The following is a 22,480-nucleotide window of genomic DNA, read 5'->3' on the forward strand; positions in this document are numbered from 1 at the left end:
CCACTAAAATGCTGGGCATCACCCTGAGAGCACCTGCCCACTCTGATGGGGCTGGGTGCCAACAGCACCTGTGCCCAGGCACTGCCCTTCTGCCTTCCCCGGGGGCTGATGCCTGGCCTGGGGACAGGACCACCCGTAAGGGCTGTTGGGTGGCTGCCACCCAACCTGGCACCTCAGCCACCTGCAGCAGCGTCCCTGCGGCCACTGGGCCTGGAAAGGCCATTTCCAGAGAGGTTTCAACCTGCCTGAAAACATGCTGTCTGTGGTTAGGCACGAGCTGCCTGATGCAGGACCTCCCCTCACCATCCCTGGTCCCTGAGGCAGCCTGGCCACCTGCTGCCCAGGTGCTGTGGGTGCCCTCGGGGCAGCTCAGGGGTGGAAGAGATGCAAAAAAAAAAAAAAAAAAGGAAAGGGGAAAATGTATTTAGGGCTATATTTTAATCCCTGTAAAAGTAGCATTCGCTCTCTCTGCAGGAGAGCTCAACCAGATCTCCGAGGCTGCTGCAGTGCAGGGGCTTGGGGTGATGGGAGATGCAGGATCCTGCACCCCTGTCTTGGATACCTGCTCCCTCAGCCTCAGGCTGCCCACCACTGCCTGGTTGGAGAGGAGATTTACGGGTTGGCAACAGGTCCTCCATGCTGAATATTCTTCTCTCAGGACAACAAAAGGGTCGATCCTGGGTTTCACACTGAAAAGTGGCAGTGGCTGCATTTAACCCCTTCTTTTGCCTTTGTGGTCCAGTGTGACAGGGTCTGGGGGACCAGCTTTCCAGGGACCTGGTCCATTGGGGTTGGCACACAAGCACTCAGCTGGTCCCATGCCCATATTGCTCCCCTAGCAGCTCAGGGGCCTCATTTATCCCTCCCAGGATTCACTGCTCCCCAGTCTGGACCCCTCAGCAGGTCTTGGCTCGCAATTATTTCAGTCCCCGTGATGTTTCATGAGGGAAAATATTTCCCAGCAGATTTTGCAGGTGGGGCAACAGCAACCCCCACCTGGGACAATACCCAGCTCCCCCATCACACCCATGACCCCCCACCATCTCCATCCATGGTACATTTAATCCCCATCACAGCCCAAACCCCACACACGAAACAGAGACAAAGCCAGGTCTGGTGCACAGCTGGGCACAGCTGGAGGGTGTCTGCAGTGGGAACAAGCAATGGAGGGCAAGGACTGGTGGTGACACACATGCCAGGCCCCCCCAGCCAGGCAATTCCTCTTCACTGGGAATCAAATCCAGCTAAAGCCTTGCCAGTGGCTCACAGTGAGAGCTTCTGCACTGAGAGCCTGACCCCAGGTTTGCAGTTTCACTGGCACAGTCCTTCAGTGTCTTAAAAACCAAAACCCACAACGTTTTTCTGGGGGAAAATGCAGCAAATCCCCAAATCCAACCTGCTGCTGGGTCTGGGCCACTAGACACCATGCAGCTTATGAGGGCTGTTCTGCAGTCATCACAATGCCTTATTTAAACACCTAAATCCTTTTTACATTTTAAAAAAAGATGCCCCTGGTGGCTACAAAGGTCCAGTTTGAAACAGAAGCACCAATGGCACCTCAAGATCAAGCCCACAATCCCAGGAGATGCAACTGGACTTTTCCTCTGACCTCCCCAGCCCTTCAGTGCCCTCTTTGCCCGGCTTTCTGGGCTGGATGGAGATAACACAGGCACAAAGTTGCCTTTCCCACCTTCATCTCCCTCCTTCCCACGGCTGCAATGCTGCCCCAGGGCAGGACCCCCAGCATCCAAGCTGGCCCTCAAACACAGCACAGCCCCGACCAAAGGGAGCTCAGCCAGCTTCTCCATCGCCTCGTTACCTTTCCCTGGCATCTCCTCTTGCAGGAGGCTCTGTGAGCAGGTTGATAAACGCGAGGCGCCGCGCTCCGACAGCTCCTGGTGTGCAGCCACCTCCTGCAGGGAAGAGCCTGCTGCCAGCCAGGCCAGGGGAGCAAGGGGGATGTGAAAGGGCTGTGTTGGGAGCCTGATATTAGTCCAGCTCTGCACAGACCCATCCAGGCCAACACCAGCCCTGCAGGGCGAGCCCCAACATCAGCCTCCTGTTTGTAGGAGAAAAATCAGCTGAGGGTTTTTAACCCATGTGCATCCTAAACCAGGACTTTGGGAAGGAGAGCACCTGAGTCTGTGCACTGTCAGCACAAATCCAGAGCTGTCCCTGGAAAGGCAGAGTGGCATCTGGGTGACACAGTCTGCTTGGGCTATTCCCACAGGCACCTGCATCCCGATAATGGCATCCGACGTCAGACAGGACAAACACAGCACCAGGCCCTCAGGTCCCTCTGCCAGAGCTGAGTCTTGCAGGTGACACTTGTGACTCCTGAGATTTGGCTTACACCCATTCCTATTCCTGTACTGGTCTTGCATCCATCCCCATCCTGCCTGTTGGCTGCCACCCTCCCTTTCCCCAGAAGTCTGGCGATAAATCATGAAGGTCTAAGCTCAGCTGCTCCTGCTCCTGGGCACCCCCTGTCCCTCTGGGTCTCACTTAAGAAGTAAATGCAGGTGTAGATCACCTTTTCCCACCCTATGACTCCTAGGGCCACCCCACCATCCCTACCTCCCCTGTCTGCTCGATCCCATGGGGAATTCAGGAATTTGGTGCTTAAACAGCCATACAGAGCTGGCCAGTATCTTGGATCCCAGCAGCCATAAAAGCAATCGAGGCAGAGAGAAGAGCAAGGAGAAGGGTGGAACAGAGACCATGGGGATGGTGCTGTGGGTAGAGCATGCCTGGCACAGATCAGGCACAGCTCCTATCTGCTGCCACCACGTCCTACCCTCAGAGTAATTGAGGAACAAAAATAAACAGGGATGGTTTAATTCCTGCAGGGATAATTCCTCCCCTTGGGGTGGTGTGTGCCCACAGGGCTGCCCCAGAGATTGGGAATGAGAAAGACAAAGCTTCTGGAAATTGAAATTTCCCGAGAAGGGAGGAAGTTGATTCTTTCTGGAGTGTAACCAGCCATCACCCTCCAACAACTTTATTTGCCACTGTCATATCCCTAAATAACTCCTGGAAGTGGCTGCTGGGAGTTTACATCTCCTTCACCTCTGCTTCCCTCTTGACCTTGGGCTCATGCAGCCCCAATTTCCAAAGTAATTCATCCCAACCAGAGGGAAAACCTCTTGACTTGCAGCACCACTGCCTGACCCAGCACAACCCTCTGACCACCGGCCAGATTTTGGTGAGTGCGGAACCCTGGGAATGTTTGATCTCCAAGACTTGGAGTGGAAACCACGAGCCTCTGGTGGATCTGGAGGCAAGGATGCTACTTGGGGTGAAAGGGTGACGTTATTCCAGGAGGGAAGTGGCTCCCTGGGCACAGTGGGGCTCGTAACCCGCTCCAGTGACCCAGGGGTTGGTACCCCAACCTCTTCTTCATGCCTGCCTGGGGACAGGGACGGATCTGGAGGGAAGAGCACATCAAGTATGAGAAGACATGAGGAGAGCAAGCAGCGAGGGTGGGCAGAGGCAGGGGCCGATGCCGTGCTCAGCCAACACGCTGAAGTCAGCACTCTCCGGAGCCATCTGTTCCCGGCGAAGCCCCGGCGCAGACGGACTCGCCCCGGCCCCCGGCAGCGGGTGCCGCAATTCGGTGATTCATGCGGCGAGGGGACGGCGTAAAGCCGGACACCGCCTCTGCGCCGCGGCTCCGGGGACGGGGCTGGAAAATCGTGTATTAGCCACGCTGGGGAAAAGCCTTTTCAACCATTTTTCTGGTCGCGTGAGCTGGCTTTTAAACAGCAGCACAGCTCCTCGCTGCCGGGCCAGAGATCCGACTCAAGTTGGTTTTTCCCTTATTCCAAAGCGCAGGAAACCTCCCGCTTCATGGGCTCTGAATGCTCCTTGGAAAAGGCCAAGTTCATCAAGCAGCCTACTAGCAAAGCCAGCGGGAGCTCTGCACTTGTCTTCTGGAAGTAATTGGAAAATGCAGCATCAACAGGAGCTTCTGGGATGCCTCAGACCTGTCTCCCCTGGATTATAAGTCTCAGGGCAATGAAGAGCTTGCCTGCAGAGTCTTCAGAGCAGGGAAACTGAGGCACAGCAGCACAAAGCAGCAAGAGGAGGTTGCAAAGACCCAACTGAAACTGTGCCGTCACCCTGGCAATGATGAGCTCTCTGCCCCATATCCAGCCTGGCTGCCTTGCAGAGCAGCACACAGACAGCAAGGAGAATGTGGGGCAGGGAGCCACAGGGAAGGACTGTGCAGCCACATCCAGCCGCTCTCAGGGCCATTGCTCACCAGATGCTGACCTCCACCAGCTTTGTGCAGCCTCATTAGAGCTAAGCTGAGCCATAACTCATCCAAGCAGGGCAGTCCACACGAAAAGCTGGCAGCAACAACTTCCAGCATTTCAGGCCTCTTTCCAAAAGGAGTCGGTGTCACTCACAGCATTGCCTTCCCTGCTCCGTACTTGCGTTGGAAAACGGCCTTGGAGCTGCTCCTCTGGCAGCTCAGGAGAGCAGAGGGCAAGGGGGTGGCTGCCTGGCAGGGCTGTCCCCCTCTCCCCTCGGACCACCGCGATGGGGACACACCTGGAGCAAACACAAGGTTATTCGTGCCTAAAAGCAGAACCCGAATGCGAACGGGAGCCTGCGAGGACCGCCCACCGCCCTCCGACTGCCCGGAGCCCGGGGAGGCAGCAGGAAAGCTGGGACCCCCCAGCCCCGGAGGTGCCAGGTCACCCCTCCATCCCCGCTCAGCCTCTCCGCTCCCCGGTACGGCCTCCCAGCGCCACCTAACGACACGGGCCGGGGACAAGGACCTTCCCGGGAAAACCGGACACATCCCGGTCTCTCTCTCGAAGGATGGAAAGCAGGGGCAGGGATGGGCAGGCAGGAGGCAGCGGGACACCTGGCTGCGCCGTGGGGGCACAGGCAGCAGAGGAAGGGGGAGCTGGAGGTTTTGAATAAGGATTTACATGATCACAGTGATCCCTCCTCTGCCCATGAGGCTCAGTCCCCCATCCCTGCCCTTCACTGCCCTTCATCATCCCATGGCTTTTCCCACAGATCAGCATTAACCCCAGGGCCTTGGCCAAGTTCAGGGTTGAGCAAGGTCACTGAGCTCAGCAAGGACAGACACTCCCCTATCCTCAGTTTGGGAGCAGCCGCTGGCTGTGCTCAGCAGGAGCACGGTGGCCTTTACCACGGCTACAAAAGCAACCTGACATCGACATTCAAGGCGACGTGGAAGAAAACCCTGGGGAAGAGCTGGCTCATCTCTTCCCAAAACCTTCAGACTTGATGCAGCCACAACAACTCCTCCACCATCACATTCCTGGCTGGGCTGTCAACCCAGATGGCTGCTCCCTACGCCGGGTGCAGCCTCCTCACCTCCACACCCGCTTCCCAAAGCTCTGATTCACCTCAAAACCCAGAGCTGATGTAATCTCCCTCTCAGGAGTTCAGCATTAAGGCTGCATCAGCCATGAGACGTAACAAGAGCCACATCACACAAGCAGCTGTTCCACAAAAGCTTTATTGCTCGTTTGCGTACGAGTTCCCAGCATCGCATTTCCCGAGTTCCTTAATGAGCTTGCAAATGAGATTTAAATAGAAAAGGATGGGAGAAAAGAAGGAAAAAATAGAAGTCAGAGATCTCCCTTCCTTAAGGCTGGGACAGCAATGGGGTGGGAATGCAGTGCCACGTGGGCAAGTCCTCTGCCATGGGAGAAGGCTGGGCTGAGGTGGAGGTTGAGTGTGGACAAACCACCATTGGCTGCCCCGGCTCAGTTTTCCCTCTGCCTCCACCACAGAGCCACTGCTGCTGTCATCACTTACACAGGTCAGAGAGGAGGGTTTGCAATCCTGCAGCGCTCTGGCAGGGAGCACGGGGGGGTCGGGGACAGCCAGGCAAGGGGGCCCCGCTGACGCTGCCCCTGCGCCACGGATAAAGAGGAGATTACAGCTCACGGCTTGTAATCTGGCTTAAAACCTGACACCGTCACCGTAGTCAATCTGGGCTAAGAGAAGCATTTAATAAGCTTCAAAACACACAGGCCAAAAAAATAACCCCACCAGTGAATAGAGTGAAAGGGCTCAAGGCACCGCTTGCACCAGTCAGCGCTGGCAGGTACTGATGGACACAGGATCCCTCATGATCCGGAACAAGGCAATTACACGCTTGTTATCCCAATCCACCCCATAGGATAGAACCCAGACTCTGCCAGGGTTTAACTGTGGGAGGCAGAAAGCAAATTAATGCCCTTTTCTGTCTGCACAGAGCTCACAACAAGTGGAGGGCACCTGGTCCCTCCCTGTGTGGAGCTGCCTTGCCTTGGGACATGTCACAGGAGCTGTGGTGCTGGGCTGGCTGCTCCCAGGTTAAGGCAATCACAGACAAAGAAGCCAGACTCAAGCAGCACGTCCAATTTGGCTTCCCTGGAAGGGTTTATTTAAAAAACAATTATCATTAAAAGATGCCTGCTCTGGCACGAATTACAAGGCAACAAAGCCATTTGGCTTGTGGCTTAAAGGGGAGGCAGCATGACACAGGGAAACGTCTCCACGCGACTTGCCGTGGGGCAAGTGGCTGGCAGGGCTCCTCCAGGTGCACACACACCTCCCCTCACCTGCACTGCATGATTCATTAATGCTCCAAGGACTCAAACAACAAGAATCACCCCCAGGAACGGCAGCCCAGCTGCAGGGACGCAGGGCCAGCCAGAAGCCTCATGTCTTGAGGACATTCACTTAGGGAACCCAGAGTTCATCGTACCAGAGAGGCCTCAGTGTGACACACCCCTCCAGAGCGGCCACCAGCCGAGGGCACGAGCCCCGTGCTCCCAGGCTCTGCCCACCACCCGCTGGTGTTGCCCCAGGACGGCTCCACTGCAGCAGTGCCACGTTCCCACCGCTGCTGCCCTAGTGACCGATCAGCCGCAGCATCTCTGCAGGATCCACGATCTTCTCTCGGGGCTTGCCAGCAGCTTTGCCTCTTGCCACTTCAGCAGCATCGATCTTCTCCCAGTCCGAGAAGGAAACAGGACGGACCCCTGGGGTGATGGCGACAGATGGGAGAGAGGACTTAACCAGGTGAAAACAAGCTCAGCCTCACCTCCCCATCGGCAGGGACCTGATGTGCCAGCAAACCTGCCCTTTTCTGACCTCAACCTCACAAAGGAGAATTTCTAATGCTGGGAGGAGAGGGATGGCAGGTTCCAGTCAACTTAGATCAGTCAGACCTTTGCGAGCCACAACAACGGCGAGCACAGAACCACCTCAGGGGACAAAATGCTTCCAGTTCACTGTTAAACCTCAGCCAGTTTAAGAGGCAAACACACACACACACACACTTTAATTGAATGTCTTTAAACACAGCTACAGCAAATTACTCTCATGGGCATTTTAATCTTTCCCCTAACTTGCTTGGAAGGATTACTAGGAAAACCACTCAAGAGCAATAGCTCACTGTCTCGGCAGCTGACAGTGACATTTTATCCAAGGTCTGTGATGCCTTTAATGGCCCTTCCCAGAAAGTGGTCATTAACCTTAGCAATGACACAGTTTGAGGGAATTCAAGTCCTGCCCTCCCTGGGCTTTGGAACATTGAAACAGCAGCAAAACACAATCCCATGGTTCAGACTCTGCTCCTGTAAGGGGCTCACGGGACTCACTGCCCCAGGATACCCAGATCCAGGAGCAGTTTGGCTGCACTGCCCCTTCCTGCTGGCTGCCCCACACTGACCTCGGCTGCGCAGGATGCTCTCCACGGCCCCAAAGCCTTCTCTGGAGGGGAACATGTCCAGCACACCCCCCTGGAGATCCTCCAGCACAGACTGGGCAGTGTCAAAGCTGTCGTTCATGGTGGTGATGATCACGCCCGTGGGTCCTCTCTTCACCCACCCGCTGCAGTACAGACCTGCAAGGGCACATGGAACAGCCAGGCTCAGGTCAGCACATGGCCATGGACCCTCCTGGCTGCAAGTCCTTGCCCTGTTCCCCACCTTGGCGGTGGGAACGGACCCTTGGACAGTGCTGTCACATCAATTTGTGTACCTGCAGCCCAGCACTAAGCAGCCACATGGGCTGTGTCTCTTTAGTAACAGGATGCAAGGCCTAGTAAAACCCCCCTGTGCTAAACAAGACACCACTAACACGAGCTGGGGTTGGGCCAGCTCTTAGCCCCTTACAGAGGCAGCTCATTTCCCCAGTTTCCACTCTCCAAGGTGTGCAACTGCCTTGTATCCGTGCCCTTGGCGAACAGAGCTTCCCACCCCAAAGCCCCCAAGCCACCAGCCACACTCGACATGCCCCATGCAGATATCCCCCTGTGGACACAGACCTGGGACACCCTCCACTCTGCCCGAGCTGTTGGGGATGATGCCACGCTGGGTGTCGAAGGGCACGGCCGGGTCCAGGGGCAGGCTCCGGTACCCGATGCTGCTGAGCACCAGCCCACACTCCAGCTCCTCCACCTCTCCCGTGGGGACGGCTCTGGCAGAGTCACCTGAGCCCTGAGAGAAGGAGGAAGCTGCTGGTGGTACCAGATTCCCCCAGAGTGGCTGCCAGCAGCCACTCCAACCAGACAGGAACACAAAGCTGTCCTTGGAGAGACTCCTGAGGGATGTAACAGTGCCCTGCTCCATCCCTGCAGCCTCCCAGGGACCTGCCAGCCCCCTGAGCCCGTACCTCCAGGCGGGTCAGGGCCAGGCGGACTCCTCTTGCCCTCTTCCCATCAGGGGTGGGCAGCACTTCCTGGGGGCTGCGCTGGAACTTCAGCCCCCACTCCCGGGGGGCTGCTGCCTGTGCCTCCGCTGGCTTCTCCCTGGGCTTCTCCAGGGCTGTTTTGATCATCAGCTCGGTCAGTCGCTTCCTGGGCCTGGGAGCATCTAAGAAGAAAGAGAGAGATCTTCACAACAGGGATCAGCACAAGCCCCTCAGGACCCAGCACAGAGCCAAGGCCACGTCAAGGCAGTCTCGGTATGTGAGTCTGTCATGTCGATGGGAGCCCAGTGCCTTTGAGATGACAAACTGCAAGTCAAAGTGACCAGCAGAGCCCCTGAGGCTTGGGGCCAGTGGGACACACAAATCAAATCCTGCAATTTTCCTGTCTTGCTGGTGGCTCAGAGGCAGCAGCCTGTGGAGAAGAGCAGGTCTCTGGACAGCCTTGAACTCAGTGTTTTCTTTTTAGCTCTACAGGAAGCTCTTAAATCAACAGCCTTGGGATCTCCCCTGCGAGGTCCCCTCAGCCCTCCTGAACCTCATGCCCTCATCACTCAGAGGGTAAGCACCTCTCCCATGCAGCAAAGTGGCTGCATAAGGAGAGGAACAGGCTGTTCCCTTGCCTTGGTGCCTCCCAGCACTCTGAGAACGAGACACACCATGGTGACCAAGCTTTTATGTGCCAGGCATTAAGCACAGGACAAGAGGTTCGCTGATGTACACTCTGAACATCTCCAGATCGCTCCTGGATGCTTGTCTGACAACGTGAGACATGCCTGGAGGAGCATGGCACACTTCCCTCACCTTTAACAGCACTTTCAAGGCCTGTGAAATCAGCAGAGTCCAGGACAGCTCTGGCACCAGGCAGGTTTATCATCTCCCGCAGCTCCTGGGAATTGCAGGCACGAAGATGTTACCTCCAGAACAGGGAGGTCACCCAACAGCCCCAGACCCCCTTCCCCAGCACTCTGGGCTGGAAGCCAGGGAATTGGTATAGGAAGGAGGATGCCTGGGTTTCATTCCCACCCCCAAACCACTTCTCCCCAATTGGGATGGTCAGTCTGGGTCTCAACACTGGCAAACAGCTGCCCTGCAGCCTCACCTTGATAGTGAAAGCGACTTGGAGAGGTCCCCTCCTCCCAACCAGCCAGACACGCTTCACCTTGCTGCAGGCAAGAGCTGCCAGGGAGCTGTCAGTGATGTCTGTCTTCTGCAAAACAGATTCAGGAGAGGGGGATGAGGGCAGATCTGGAGGGAGCCGGGGGGAAGGCACAGCCTCTGAAGGTGAAAAATCAGCAGAAAAGCTGGCTGTGCATGCAGAGAGCCTGGGAGAGGACAGAAAACAAGTCATCTCCCTTTGCACAGAGCTATTTGCACAGCTGGTCCCTCATCACCGAATGTTCTTTCCGAGGCCATAATGCACCAGAGGTAACGAGCCAGCACCCCGTGAGACTGCCTCAGGGGATCCACCCAGGCAGGTTCACCTTGGGGCTAACAGAGCAAAGCCTTCCAGTGATCTTGGTTCTGAGGTGCCTGCAGATGCTGTTGGGTGACTTCCCAGCTCAGGGCATACAGGCTGTGGATGAAACCTGCTGCAAACCACAGCTCAAATCACCACCTGCTTGCCCCAGGCAGCTCCTGCACAAGCACAGCATGGCCAGGGCTCACCTGGCACTGGCAACTTACAGCAACCCTGTGCTCTGTCTCAGTCATGGGTGTGTGTATATCTAGATTGCAAGATCTTTTCCAGAGAAAATATGATGGGAGGGACACCAGGATAAACCATTCCAGACCCATATTCTTAACAGGAAACTGCCTGCCCACCCTGGCAGGCATTTCCAGTGCCATGTCCTTTGCAGCACTGCTCCCAGCTGGCTTCAGCCACTGTTTTCAGTGCCTCCAAATTTAGGGGGTTTTAAAATTTCATTTAGATATTAATACAGGCAGTTGTTGCACAGCTGTAACAAACATTGTGGCATTTCTCCAAGAGGGTAAACCTTTGCTGCCAACATCTGGGGCAGCAGCTCTGTGGAGCAGCTGGTGCACGCCAGCTCCCAGCTGTCTGCAGGGGAGAGGTCCACCAGCTTGGACCAGCTACCAGTGTGCCCAGTGCCACCAGTAAAAACCAGGCTGCTGCCCTCAGCTGCAGCACAAAAAAACCCACATCCCAAGACAAGCTTCTAGCCTGTTGGTGAAAGAGGGCAAGCAGCTCCTCCTTTGCTTCTCATAGAAAAGGAAGGGATGAAGCTCAGCTTCCAACTTTTTGGATACCAGCAGAGCAATCCAGAGAGCTCTGCAGCATCATCCAAGGCATGGCCACAGGAGTCTGAGGTTTTGTTGAGATGGGTGGGAACTCCAGCAGGAAGAGGATTTGGGCCCTGGGCTGCCTTCATGGTGCACTTACCCTGAGGAGTTGCAGTGGGGACAGGAGGATCCGGGCAATGTCCAGTGCCACATTGCCGTGACCCAGAATCAGCGCTGTCTCACAGCTCAGGTCAGGCTTCAGCTGTGGGGAGAGAAAGACCCAGCTGTGAGTGAATCCACGTGCCCTCCATGATGTACAGCCCCTCAGACCTGCTCCCACCACCCAAATTCCCTTCCACCCCTCTTTGCTCCAAAAAGAGGTGATGCAGGTGGGGAAACTCCACACCAGACAGAGATGCTTCTGGCTGATCCCTCTCCCCGCTTTTCCTGCAATGGCATCTCTGGGAGCAGGAGCTTTCTTGGCCAAAAAGCCTCCTCAGGATGCAAAGCATCACCCCTCCAGGTTCCCATCTGGCCCAGCCAAAATATGCTGCCAACGTACAGAGCCAGCTAATCCGCTCTCACTGATGTGCAAATTGTTCACATTTCTACCATCTAAGAAGGATTTAACATGGTTCCTGCTAATCTTTTCCAATTGCAAGGCCTTTCAGGACTTAATCTGGAGCTGAATGTCTGCTGGGACGGGAGGAAGGATGGGAGGAAGGGCAGGGAAGCACACAGGCTGTACTCACATCCCGGTTCTCAGGCAGCCCGTTGTACCAGCCCACGAACGCTCGGGCCGAGTACACCCCGGAGAGGTTCTCCCCTGGGATCCCCAGGACCCGGTTGTCTTCAGCACCATAACTCTGGGGAGGGAGCAGACACAGTCAGAGGTGTCACCGTGTGCAGGGTCTGATACCAAAACACAAACTTCCCCTTCCAGCTGCTGCCAGGGACACTGCACAGCTGCCAACCCTTCCCAAAGGCTGGGATAGTCAGTGGAAGGGCTAAAGGAAGCCCAGGCACAGGGGCTTCATCCACCCATCCCCCTGTACTCCAGGGCCAAAGTTGACCTCCTTGGGGCAAAGCAGAGCACAAGCTGAGGACTGAGCAGGAGGAACAAATCCATGCTGGGCTGAAATGCCACGCTCTAGCACATGCTCCCTGCAAGGGCTTCGGACAAGCCTTGGAGCATCTTGGAGCTGTCCCAAAGCTGGGAAGAGCTTCCCATGCTAATAAGGCATCCAGAAACGCAAATCCTCTTCCCAAGGTGCCGGTGGGGATCTGCAGACCTTCTCTCTGTGACTCCTGGGACGCCGAGGCAGCCCAGGTACCCACCAGCACCACGGCGTGGTACGCCCGCCGCAGCTCCGGCACCGTCACGTCCCTGCCCACGGTGACGTTCCCGTAGTAGGAGCAGCGCCCCGAGCGCGCCGTCTGCGTGAAGGTGTTGATCACATTCTACAAGGATCAGAGAACCCAGAGTTATGTCCAAGCCACAGCCGGGGCCAAGGCCTGCTGCTGACGGGAGAGCCCCGTTCCCATCCCCTCCCAGCCTTGAGACGCTTCACCACCCCCCTCGGTTGGTTATTCTGAGACTCTTATCTACCAACAGCCAAAGATAAGTCACAGGGAGATAAGCACAGCTGTGGCTTGGCACTCTCTGCACTGCCCTCTTTGGAAAGGAAAATTCATTTTTTGCACCTGCCTTGAGAGGACAGGACCCCTTCAGTGCCTTCAGCCCCTCTGAATAAATCCCACTGAAGGGGAAAACTCCTTCCCAAAGGTGAGGCTTGCAAGGGAGCCCCACCAGCACCTCCTTCCATCCAGGGTGCTGCCCTCCAGCCCCCTCTGCCAGCCTCTCATCTCAACCCTTCCCAAAACCCACTTCCTCAAGAAAGGATGAGGGCAGGATGGCATCCAGAGGTGTCATCGCAGTGGAAAGGGGAGGGAGCACCAACCTTCACTTCGGGGTGGTCTGGGGCCACCCCAAAACGGACGAGCCCGAAGGGAACGGGCAGCTTCTCGTAGATGTCCACCTGGGCCCCGTCGTGGTGCTGTGGGAGGAGAAAGTCACAGTTATGGGACGAGGACAGAAAGGTCACAGGAGCCCAGCAACACTCATCTGCTGCTGGGGGAAACACGGGGCAGGAGGGAGGGCAGCACCACAATCCCACAGCCAGAAACAGCCTCTTCCAGACCTTTCCATGCACAGGATGATGGTGTGCTTGTCACTGCCAGCTCAGATCACGAGGTGCGTAGCAGAGGGTGACCCCAGCCACCATCAAGTACATCTCATGAGGGCTCCATTGCCCTACCCACCCCATTTCCACACTAACCTGGTGGCTCTCCAGTACCCAGAGGGGGCTGATCAGAAAAGCCCCCACACCACCCTGGGTGCTGGGGAACCTTCCAGACATCTGCCAGCCCCCAGCAGAGATGCCCATGCCCTGAGATCCCCCGGGGCTGAGTCACATCAGGGTCGGAGCTTTAGACAGATGTTTGGCTGCAAGGCTTTTGTTATCTTGTATTTTGAGTCAGCCTCTTCCCGGAGATTAAGCAGCCCTGAAATTTGTCCCTGAGGCTTAGTAACAGCTATTTTCCGACACGTACCAGAGACAACACAGCACGGTTTAATGACGGGGTTAAGCTGCTGCATCTCTGGTGGGTGCCAGCAGCCCAGTGCCGTGCTCAGGTCTCATCTCCCAGCAGACCGCCCAGAGCGCTGACACCAGGTAAAGCATCACCCACGTGTCTTAATTCAGCTGGGTGAGGGGGAGGGAGGGGGGCAGGTCCCACACATCCACTTTTAACACACGGTTCACGTCACTCCTGCTGGGTGACAGCGGCTCCCGGCGAGGCAGATGCCTGCTGCTTATTTGATTCTAGAAAAGTCACTTGGGATGAGCTCGCAGAAACCAGCGTGGCTCTGGTGTGCACAGCCCAGGGTCAGGGCAAGGGATGGAGGCGGCCCCAGCCAAAGGGGCCCAGGAGGACACTGTGGGGTCCGGGATGCCCCAAGACAGCCCCCCAGCAACACAGACCTGGCTGGGGCAGGGCCGGGACCCCACCAAACCACCCCCCAGCCTCCTGAGAGCCAGGCAGCGCCAGGTCCCTCCCTCAGCTGCAGGTCCCGGCCCTCGCCCCGGTACCTTGAGGATGTGCTGAGCCGTGTAGAAGCCGGCGGGGCCGCTGCCCACCACGCAGACCCGCGGCGCCGGGGCGGGCGAGGACAGCCACCGCCGCAGCCCTGCGGGGAGAACGACAGGCAAGGCGTGAGGCCACACGGGAGCCGCCGCCTGCCAGGGGCCCCCGCAGCCCTTCCCCGGAGCGCGGAGCGCGGCACCCACCGAGCGGGGCTCGTCCCGCCGCCATCGCCGCGGCCGCAGCGCGGCGGGGCCGGGCTCTTTGTACCGGCCTCTGGGAGGCCGGAACGCCTCGAGGGCAGGGCCGGCGGTCTCGGCGCTCACGGCCAGGCCGGGTTCGGTGGCACCGGAGGGAGTCGGGGGATGCCAACTGCCCCGGAGCGCCAGCACCGGGACACCCGACCCGGCGCTGCGGAGGGGCCCAGCTCGCGGCCCGAGGGGTCCCGCGGGCCTCACTCGCCCGGAGCTGGGGCAGGGCCCGGCTGTCGCAGCCCCCCGGCCCCGGATCTCTGCCTGTCCCGGTCCCGGTGCCCCCGGTCCCAACACGTGTCCCCCGGCCCGGCGCCGGTGCTGCCGCCAGGCCCCGCCCCCTCTGCCCGCCGACCAATCGCCGGGCGGGACAGCGCTGTGATCTGCATAACCCCGCCCACCAACCACAGCGTAGCCACGCCCCCAGCCAATGGCGGCGCGATGTCCCCTCCGCGGCTGCCCGGAAGTGAGCGGCACCATAGAGAGGCGGGGAAGGAGCGGCCGTACCGCGACCGTTCGCGCCGCTGCTCTCTATGGTGAAGCCTCCGCGGTACCCATCCCGCTCCCGCATCATCATCATCATCATCATCATTATCATCATCATCCCCGCGGGGGTTAATTGCCGGCGTCCCTTTATTGTCCCAAAGAGATCAACTGCAGTGGTGTGCCGGGGGAAAACCAATTTTAACCATTCCCTGCAGAGCTTCCTCCTGCCCCTTGCTGGGAGAAACCCATTGCACCCCCTCGAAAAAGAATAAAACGCTAGTGCCGGAGGCAGCGGCAAAATCCAGCCTCCACCACTGTCCCTGCTTTATTTCCTCCTTAATCCCCATCACTCAGCTCGTTTCAAGCGCAACAACTCCCACCTCCCGTGCAGGAGCATCACCCCGTCCTGGTTCAGCCCCTGCACGATGCACCAGTCAGGAAAACCATCTCAGCGGGTCCAGGAGACGTTTAAGAGCTGGACAGATGCCAGAACACGCAGGCGAGCATTGACAGGGCTTTTTAAATGCAATTAAGAGCGAGAGGAGTTTACAGATGGAAGCTGGTTGTAACACGGGTCATAAAACCCACACGCTCTCTCTCGCGGTCTTGGAAATCGGTTGATGGCTTTCTGCAAAGGCACGCTGAGAACGGCAGCTGGCCCTGTGCCTCCGTCTGCTCCCGCCCCCTCGGGGGGTCTGGGGCAAGGACCAGGATTTCCAACGGCTCCAAGCGCAGCAATCACCAACCCGCTGCCCAGAGAGGCTCCGAATATCACCATATCATCCACAGAAACAGCTCAGTTCAAATTTGGGGGAAGGGGGGTCTGAATACAGGTCAGAATACTCTTTTTCCCCCCCAGAATTCTTCCTTTCCCTCATTAACTTCTGTGTCCGCCACTTCTGACAGGGCATAATCCACATATTTCCCAAACCACAAGTCGCCTCCCTCTGGCTGAAGGACCTGCGAGCACTTGCCTTTAGATGACACTGCGTTGAACACCCACGGAGTCCAGCTGGGAAAAGGGCTGCTGCTCCGACCACTGCTTGGAAACATTTTGGGACGGATCTCTTCGCAGCAGGAGAGGATAAAGAGCATTTTGTGCCCACAAGCGGAAGCACGTGAGGCTGAGATTACCCTGCCTGAACCCAAAGCACCTCTAGTGCTCACTCAGCCTGTGGCTGGAGCCAGGAACAGCAGTTAGCTTGGCACATTGACCTTAACTGAGCTCTGATGCTCAATTAAGAGATTATTCACAGGGCAGGAGGGCAGATCTGGGGAGGGTCTCTGCCACTCCTGAGCGACCCCCAGGAGCTCTTGGGCCATTTGGTCCATCCAACCCTCCTAAGCTTTTCCCCCTCACCTACAGACCCAGCCTAACCCCTGCCTAAAGGGAATTTGCCCTTTGGAAGTTTCACAACGTCCTGGATCGATGAACCCACTTGGGGCCGGATAGAGGTGGCAGTGTCACCAGCCCAGGGCATCGGCATGTCCTGGGCCCCAGCCTGGGACAAATCAGTAATTCCCCATTTCTGATGCCAAAGGGGTCACACTGGGTGCATCCAGGGCCTGCTATTGCCTGTTCCCCTGCAATAGCAATGACCAGGTCTGGGGACAACTCCAGAACCCCAGTACAGACACCCCCCATGGGGTGAGGGTCTTTCCCCCAGCCCCACCCCAGGCACCCATATGACTTGCTGCAGCAACAAACCCTGACGAAGAAAATCCACCTCAAAGTGTTAAGGCTGAATTTGCCAAACCATTGTTCCTAAAAGGGACTGATTTAGCCCAAAGTCAGGCAAAGCACAAGCAGCAGTGACACAACCCCCTCCCCACCATCCACCCCTTCCCTGAGCCCCCAGCCACACAGTGGCAGCTCCATCCTACAGATCCTGATGGTTGTCAGTCCTGGATGTCCTGGACACGGTGCTGCATCCCTCACAGAGGGGGGGTTTCCTCTCCCCAAGCGTGAAAGCAGAGTGGATAAAACTAAGCCCTGGCTGGGAATAACCCTGATCCTTCTGTCCCCGGTGTTTTAGCGCCTGGCTCTCCTCCTGCAGTGTCTCTGTGCACTGTTTCCTAGCCAAAAGCAAGACACAGGGGAGGGACTGTTCCCACGCGGTGACTTTGTGGAGGTGTTGGTCTGTGCAGCCCCAATCCTGCTAAAACCATCCCCGCTGCAGGTCCCTGTGGGAAGCAGCCCCCCGAGTCCTGCAGCCCTCACTGGATGCCCACCAGCTCCGTGATGGGGGGAGCGTGGACCATCAGCTCCTCGTATCTCTGCAGGAAGAGCCGGAGCCTGGAGCCGTAGGAGTCCTCGTTGTAGGGCAGCTTCTTCTGCTTCAGGTACTGGGAGACAATGGGCTTGATCTGCAAAAAAAAAAGGACATGTCACCTCTGTGTGGGACACCCGGGTGTTTGTACAATGTTCCCAGCCTGAGGCACCCCCAAAAGGAGCCAGAAAACCCATCCCACCTGCCTAAAGCACGGCTGGAGAACGCGGCACCAAACCATAACACCTTTGCCATGAAAATTACGAGGAAGGTGGTTTCCAGTTGCAGCAACACAGGGCGTTCACCTTGGCAAAATGCCTTTGTGGGGCTCTGAATTAGGAGAGGTGCCCTGGCGAGAGCCAGCCACGCAGGCTCGGCACTCACACCCGTAGTTATCCCCACGTGCCCACACAGCCGGCTCTGCAGTGGGGCTGGGAGGTGCCTCTACTTAATTACCCCCTCCTCTGCAACATGTCTGTGTGGCAGACAGGTCCTGCCAGCCCTGTGAGCTCGAGCAAAGGGCACTGAAAATAAGGGCACAGCATTAAACAAGTAGCGATCCTGTGCTGAAGGACACGGACCTGCCTTGGGATCCCCTCAAGCTGAGGAAGTGCTCAGAGCCCCTTCAGAACACACTCCATGCCTCAGAGCAACAAGTAAGGGCACGACCAAAATTATAGGAGGTTTGCCTGGATGCTGGCTGAACCCAAAATCAGACTGCACAATGCTTGGGATACTTTCCCAGCGGAAGAGCTGGGAGGATGCTGGACTGCTGGAAGGCTGCTTTGGGCTGGAATTTGGACCAGGAGAAGGAGCAGGGAGCAAAAACCCAGGAGAAACAGAAATGGGGTGGAGGGAGGTGGGTTAGGGGCTGCCAAAAAGCAGTGAGAGGTCTCTAGCACAGGGGGAATGCAGCGCAGAGAGGTCTGACAGCAGGGAGAGGAGGTGGTGGGAGGTGGATGGTCTCGTCCCCATGTCACCTCCCAGCACTCTCAGGCACCCTGAAGGCCTGCCTCACCTTCAGGCACATGTTGTCGGAGAGGCTGGGGAAGAGGTGATGCTCCACGTGGCAGCTGATGAGGGAGTGGCCGAAGGACCAGTCGAGGAGGGCGTTGCGGGGCAGGTTGAGGACGCCCAGGCTCATGAGGTGGATCCGCTTGGGTTTGCGATCGGCCGCGAACATGGGGAGGCCGATGTGCTGTGGGACAGGCAGGATGGGGACCCTGGGGCACCCATCACCTCCCCAGGCTCTTCCCAGCAGAGCCAGTGGCAGCCCTGGCAGTGTAACACCACCTGCAAACACACCAACCCTCCCACCCTGCAAGCCACTGCAGACATCACCCTCCTGCACTTTGCACCCACGTGGCCTGATGTTCTCCCTGGGCCACCACTTCCCACCCAGCACCGCCAGCCTGGTCCTCCCGGTGACAACATCAGCACAAGGGAGGTGACAACTGAGGCTGTGTCACCAGCACTGGGTGGTCACTGGCCTGTCTCCCACACTGTTGAGATATCTTGGAGCTTCAGGTCCCTACCTGGAATATGTTGACGTGGATGTAGGGGTGTGCCAGGAGGGAGCGGGTGAGCAGCATGCAGAGCAGGGCGGACCACGGCGACTGGAAGCCCGAGACGTGAAGCAGCAGCCAGTAATGGCAGTAAAAACCCAGGAACATGCAGCAGAGAGTCCGGAGAGCTGCTTTCCATTCCACATTCCTCAATAAATCTGCACAAGGAAGAAGAGGCAGCATATGGGAGAGGTGCTGATGCTTCCCTGCCACCACCGCTATGCCAGCAGCCAGGCTGCCCAGTGTGGCAATAACCCTACAACCTATCCCATCATCTCCCTTTCCCCATCCTCCAGGTTGGCCAAAACCCCATAGACCTGCTGTTTTTTGGGGCTAGGTCCCAGAGCCTCCTCAGGGCAGCTGATCCAGCTGTGCATCATCCCATCGGGGACTCAGATGCATCTTCATTTCTTACAGCTTGTCAAGTCATTGTCTGTGCTTTCAGCACTGCCCAGAGCTGGGTTGTGCAGCCCAGAGGACTCTTACTGCTTTCTGGGCTCTTCTCCCTGGTCGTTTCCTGGCACCATTATTTCCCCAGAGACACCACTTTGCCTGCCTGAGCTCTTTGCATCCCAGCCCCCACAGCCTCCACCCCATATGCAGCAGTCAAACACACCCCGTGTGTTTGACCATCCTGAGACCCACGTGTGACACCGAACCCCACAATGGCAGAGGGTCTGAGTGAAAGGAGAGCAAATTTCAGGTGCTTCAGGCTCATAATGGCTTTTTCTAGAGCTTTCAACATCCAGCATAGGGAAAGGTGAAGTGTTTTCTGAACACCAGCAGAAAGGAGATGCAGCAGATGCTGCCCCAGGGCAAGTGCAGCATCTCCTGCCTTTGCTGCAGACTGGTGTCCTGCCAGGGGCTGTAGTTAATGTGATGCCTCCAAACAAAGCAGGACCCTTGGGTGGGGTGAGCCCTGGACAGTCACAAGCTCCCTGCACCCTGTCCCGGGGTGGCTGGGACACGTACCAAGCGCAACCAGAGGGGTCAAGATGGGCACTGCGAGAGGGGCAATGAACATGTAGATGTAGCGGTTCAGGAAAGGAAGTTTCCAGGTGCTGGAGTCCCCCAGGCCGATGACGTTGGTGTAGCCGTGGTGGATCTTCACGTGGTTGTAGGTGGCCTGCTCGACTGTGAAAGCTGAGCAGAGCTGGACAGGAGGAGAAAGGAGAGGTGGTGCTTACAGCCATGGTGCCAGGGCCAGGCACTGCCTGGCTTGGGCTTGTGGGAGAGGAACCCAAGGGAGATGCTCTGGAGCCATAAAGAAGAACCCAGGGGAGATGCTCTGCACCCCACAGGTTTCCAAACCCATCTGGAAATGGACTTCTTAAGAGTTAGGCACTAGAAACCACTCCCACCATTCCCCAGTGTGGTACGGTGCTGATGGGGCGTTTCTGGGGGGCTGCCTCTCACACCCCACAGCCCCACCCACCTCAATGAAGAAGATGGCCCAGACTTTTCCCCAGGACTTGGACTCGGTCAGGGCATTGTGGCTGGCCAGGTGGCTGCCCTTGACGGTCAGGGTGTGATGCACCACGCCGAGGGTGAGGACACCCGCCAGGAAAGGGATGGTCTGGGCTGACCGCAGGCACAGGAACCCTGTGAAGAAACCAGCCAGGCAGGAGCTCGGCCACGGGCATGTCCTGCAGCCCTCTGAGCCAGGCTGGAGGTGTTGCTACACCCAAACACGCCACTGCCCTAAACCTGTTCTTCAGCCGCAGTTACAGGTGTTTACACCACCCAAGCCAGGGAGTTTGCCTCCTCACTGCCCTCAGGCCATCACACCGAGGGTTTGGCCACTTCCAGCCATGATGGCACTGGGTGCTGTTGGTGCCAGATCCCATCCCACAGCTCTGGCTGGGATCCCACTGGTGACATGAGTCTGCCAGGATTTCAGCATCCTCAGGAGTTCAAAAGCAAGGGAAGGTCCCAGCACTCCAAACATGCCACTGGAGACCGACCCCTGCTTGGCTGTGTCTCCCTGCACACACCACTGGTGGCTATTGCCACCAAAACTACCAGGGTTTCCCTGTCCCATGGCCAGGCACGGATGGGGCACAGGACTCCCTGTTCTCTACTGTGCCCTTCTACCCAGGTGTTACCATCCCCTCACCCCAGGCTGCACCCCGGGCGTCATTGTCACCCGCTGTGGGTTTCTGTTGGGGTCAGGGTGCCCCATGTCGTGGGGTGAAGGGGTTATTGTGGCTTTGTTACAGCCTTAATAGGTGCTAGCAGGCTCCCAGCAGTGCACCAGTCATGAGGAGGCGGCGTGACCCCCCCAAGGACCCCCTGGCTGTGATTTGGGGTGGCTGAGCTGAGTTACCTGCCGGGAGCAGGAGGAAGCTGCAGGCAAGGATGCTGATGTCCACGCCGTGCCGTTCCCACCAACTGCTGCTCTTCACCACCTTCTGCACCAGCTCTGAGAGCTCGGTCATCAGGGCTTCCTCCTGCTGCCCTGCTTGCTGTGGGGCCCCCCTGGGCGTCCCATCCTCATCACCCAGCGCTGGTCCCGACTGCCAGCCCGCTGCCATCACCTCTGTCCTGCTGCTGTCAGGTGCTGTCGTGTCCCGGAGCAGGGGATCCCCCATCCCCCGGAGCCGGGGGGTACCGCTGACCTCACCGTTGACCTGCTGTCCCTTCTGTCCCGCCGTGTCCCCGTTCTCCACCGGCATGTCCCTGCTGAGCAGAGGCCGCGCAAGGTATGACCCACCGGGGATCAACGCCAGCATCCCGACTCACCCCAGACGGGCTTCTCGGCTCCCGCCGCCGCCGAAGGACACGGGAAGGGCAGGGATGGGAAAAGATAAACAATCCAAGGAGGACGCAGCCAGCGGACACGGCCGGAGGGCCACCCAGCCTCCCACCGCGGGGACACCCCGGCCAGCCCCGGCCAGCACAGCCCCCTACTCACGGCAGTCCCGGCTCGGTGGCTCTCCCGGCGCTGGCCATTCCAGGGTGGCCGGTCCGCCCGTGCGGCACCGCACACCGGCGCCGTGCAGCAGCGATTTGGGGGAGGGAGGAGCAGGGGAGGACCGGGAGGAGGGCGAATGCAGATTAGCGATGGCAATAATCCGCCTTGGTGGCCCATTTCGGGGAGCAGCCGCGGCGGCGGGGCCGCGGGGAGGACACTCGGCGAGGGCACGGGGAGGCGACGGCAGCGGAGGAGGGAAGGAGCGGAAAAAAAGATGGAGAGAGGCAGTGGAAACGCTGGAGACAGAGGAGCCAAGTGCCCGAAATAGCCCTGAGAAACCCAAGCGGAGCGCTGAGGACGATAGGGGGATAGGGTTTCGCTTCTGCCGGGGAGAGGGAGCAAACATCGCCTGTCCCACGAGGGAGCTGTTTTGGGAAGGAAAAGCGGCCTTTTCCACAGCAGGGAGCCGGCGTTGGGAAGGAGGAGCAGCACACGGCTGCCTGTGCCTGCTCAAACTGCTGGCTGCTGCAGGGCCAGCTTGTTCCCTCCTCTGTGCTGGGGGTCACACTGAGCCCAGGGGCACTTCCCAGGGACCAGGTAACCCCAAACTTGTCCCTAGAAGCTCTGGAACGCAATCCTGACTCCCACAGGGTCCCTCTTTTCTTCTGAGCTGTTTCCAGGATTTTTGTAAGGATTTCCTCCCTTTTCTGTCGCTGTCTCCTGACTAATCACTGAGACACAACACAGACATCCCAAAGCTTTGAGGATGCCCATGGACAGATCGAGACCTCCTGAGCCTAATTTCTTTATGGAGGAAAGCTGAAATTGCATTGCTCCTCACCGTGGCACCGGATTTCTTCTTGTTTTGTTATTTTTCCTTACCAAAACCCAAATCAGCTCAACTGATCCACCTGAACT

At 57.8% G+C, this 22,480-nt stretch overlaps 2 protein-coding genes across 4 annotated transcripts; both read right to left on the bottom strand.

Annotated features, from left to right (window-relative positions):
* Positions 1-5,485: 5,485 nt before the first annotated feature.
* FDXR (ferredoxin reductase) lies at positions 5,486-16,156 on the bottom strand. Of its 2 annotated transcripts, none has more exons than XM_050319276.1 (12): positions 15,788-16,156; positions 14,085-14,182; positions 12,894-12,989; positions 12,271-12,393; positions 11,685-11,798; positions 11,093-11,194; positions 9,791-9,898; positions 9,493-9,577; positions 8,656-8,855; positions 8,309-8,480; positions 7,712-7,885; positions 5,486-7,019 (listed from the first exon to the last, which is right to left on the bottom strand). In XM_050319276.1, exons 1-12 carry the CDS (start codon positions 15,906-15,908, stop codon positions 6,889-6,891), a joined length of 1,524 nt encoding a protein of 507 aa, XP_050175233.1. In that variant the 5' UTR covers positions 15,909-16,156; the 3' UTR covers positions 5,486-6,888. The 2 variants fall into 2 exon arrangements, with proteins under 2 accessions (XP_050175233.1, XP_050175234.1); XM_050319277.1 differs by lacking the exon at positions 15,788-16,156 and adding an exon at positions 14,283-14,629.
* A 500-nt stretch (positions 16,157-16,656) lies between these two features.
* Positions 16,657-21,772, bottom strand: FADS6 (fatty acid desaturase 6). 2 transcript variants are annotated; one of them, XM_050319278.1, is made up of 7 exons: positions 21,563-21,772; positions 20,975-21,330; positions 20,084-20,250; positions 19,621-19,801; positions 18,619-18,806; positions 18,102-18,281; positions 16,657-17,180 (listed from the first exon to the last, which is right to left on the bottom strand). In XM_050319278.1, the coding sequence occupies exons 1-7, from the start codon at positions 21,598-21,600 to the stop codon at positions 17,031-17,033; spliced, it is 1,260 nt and encodes a 419-aa protein (XP_050175235.1). In that variant the 5' UTR covers positions 21,601-21,772; the 3' UTR covers positions 16,657-17,030. The 2 variants fall into 2 exon arrangements, with proteins under 2 accessions (XP_050175235.1, XP_050175236.1); XM_050319279.1 differs by having other exon boundaries at positions 16,658-17,180; positions 20,975-21,327; positions 21,563-21,771.
* Positions 21,773-22,480: the final 708 nt, after the last annotated feature.

The sequence above is a fragment of the Myiozetetes cayanensis genome, unplaced genomic scaffold (assembly GCF_022539395.1).
Source record: "Myiozetetes cayanensis isolate MyiCay16 unplaced genomic scaffold, myiCay2020 scf22, whole genome shotgun sequence".
In the NCBI taxonomy this organism is placed as follows: domain Eukaryota; kingdom Metazoa; phylum Chordata; class Aves; order Passeriformes; family Tyrannidae; genus Myiozetetes; species Myiozetetes cayanensis.

Bases quoted from the DNA above. Each gene is read 5' to 3' on its own strand.
- FDXR (XM_050319276.1), bottom strand. From the start codon at position 15,908: ATGCTCTTTATCCTCTCCTGCTGCGAAGAGATCCGTCCCAAAATGTTT. The intron at 9,899-11,092 runs GTAAGTGCACCA...TCTGTTTTGCAG, and splicing joins CCCCACTGCAACTCCTCAGG to AAGACAGACATCACTGACAG. The intron at 9,578-9,790 runs GTGAGGCTGCAG...TGCAATTCCCAG, and splicing joins AAGTCGCTTTCACTATCAAG to GAGCTGCGGGAGATGATAAA.
- FADS6 (XM_050319278.1), bottom strand. From the start codon at position 21,600: ATGGCCAGCGCCGGGAGAGCCACCGAGCCGGGACTGCC. The intron at 19,802-20,083 runs GTGGGTGGGGCT...CCTCCTGTCCAG, and splicing joins GGGCCATCTTCTTCATTGAG to CTCTGCTCAGCTTTCACAGT. The intron at 17,181-18,101 runs GTGAGGCAGGCC...TTTTTTTTGCAG, and splicing joins CCGACAACATGTGCCTGAAG to ATCAAGCCCATTGTCTCCCA.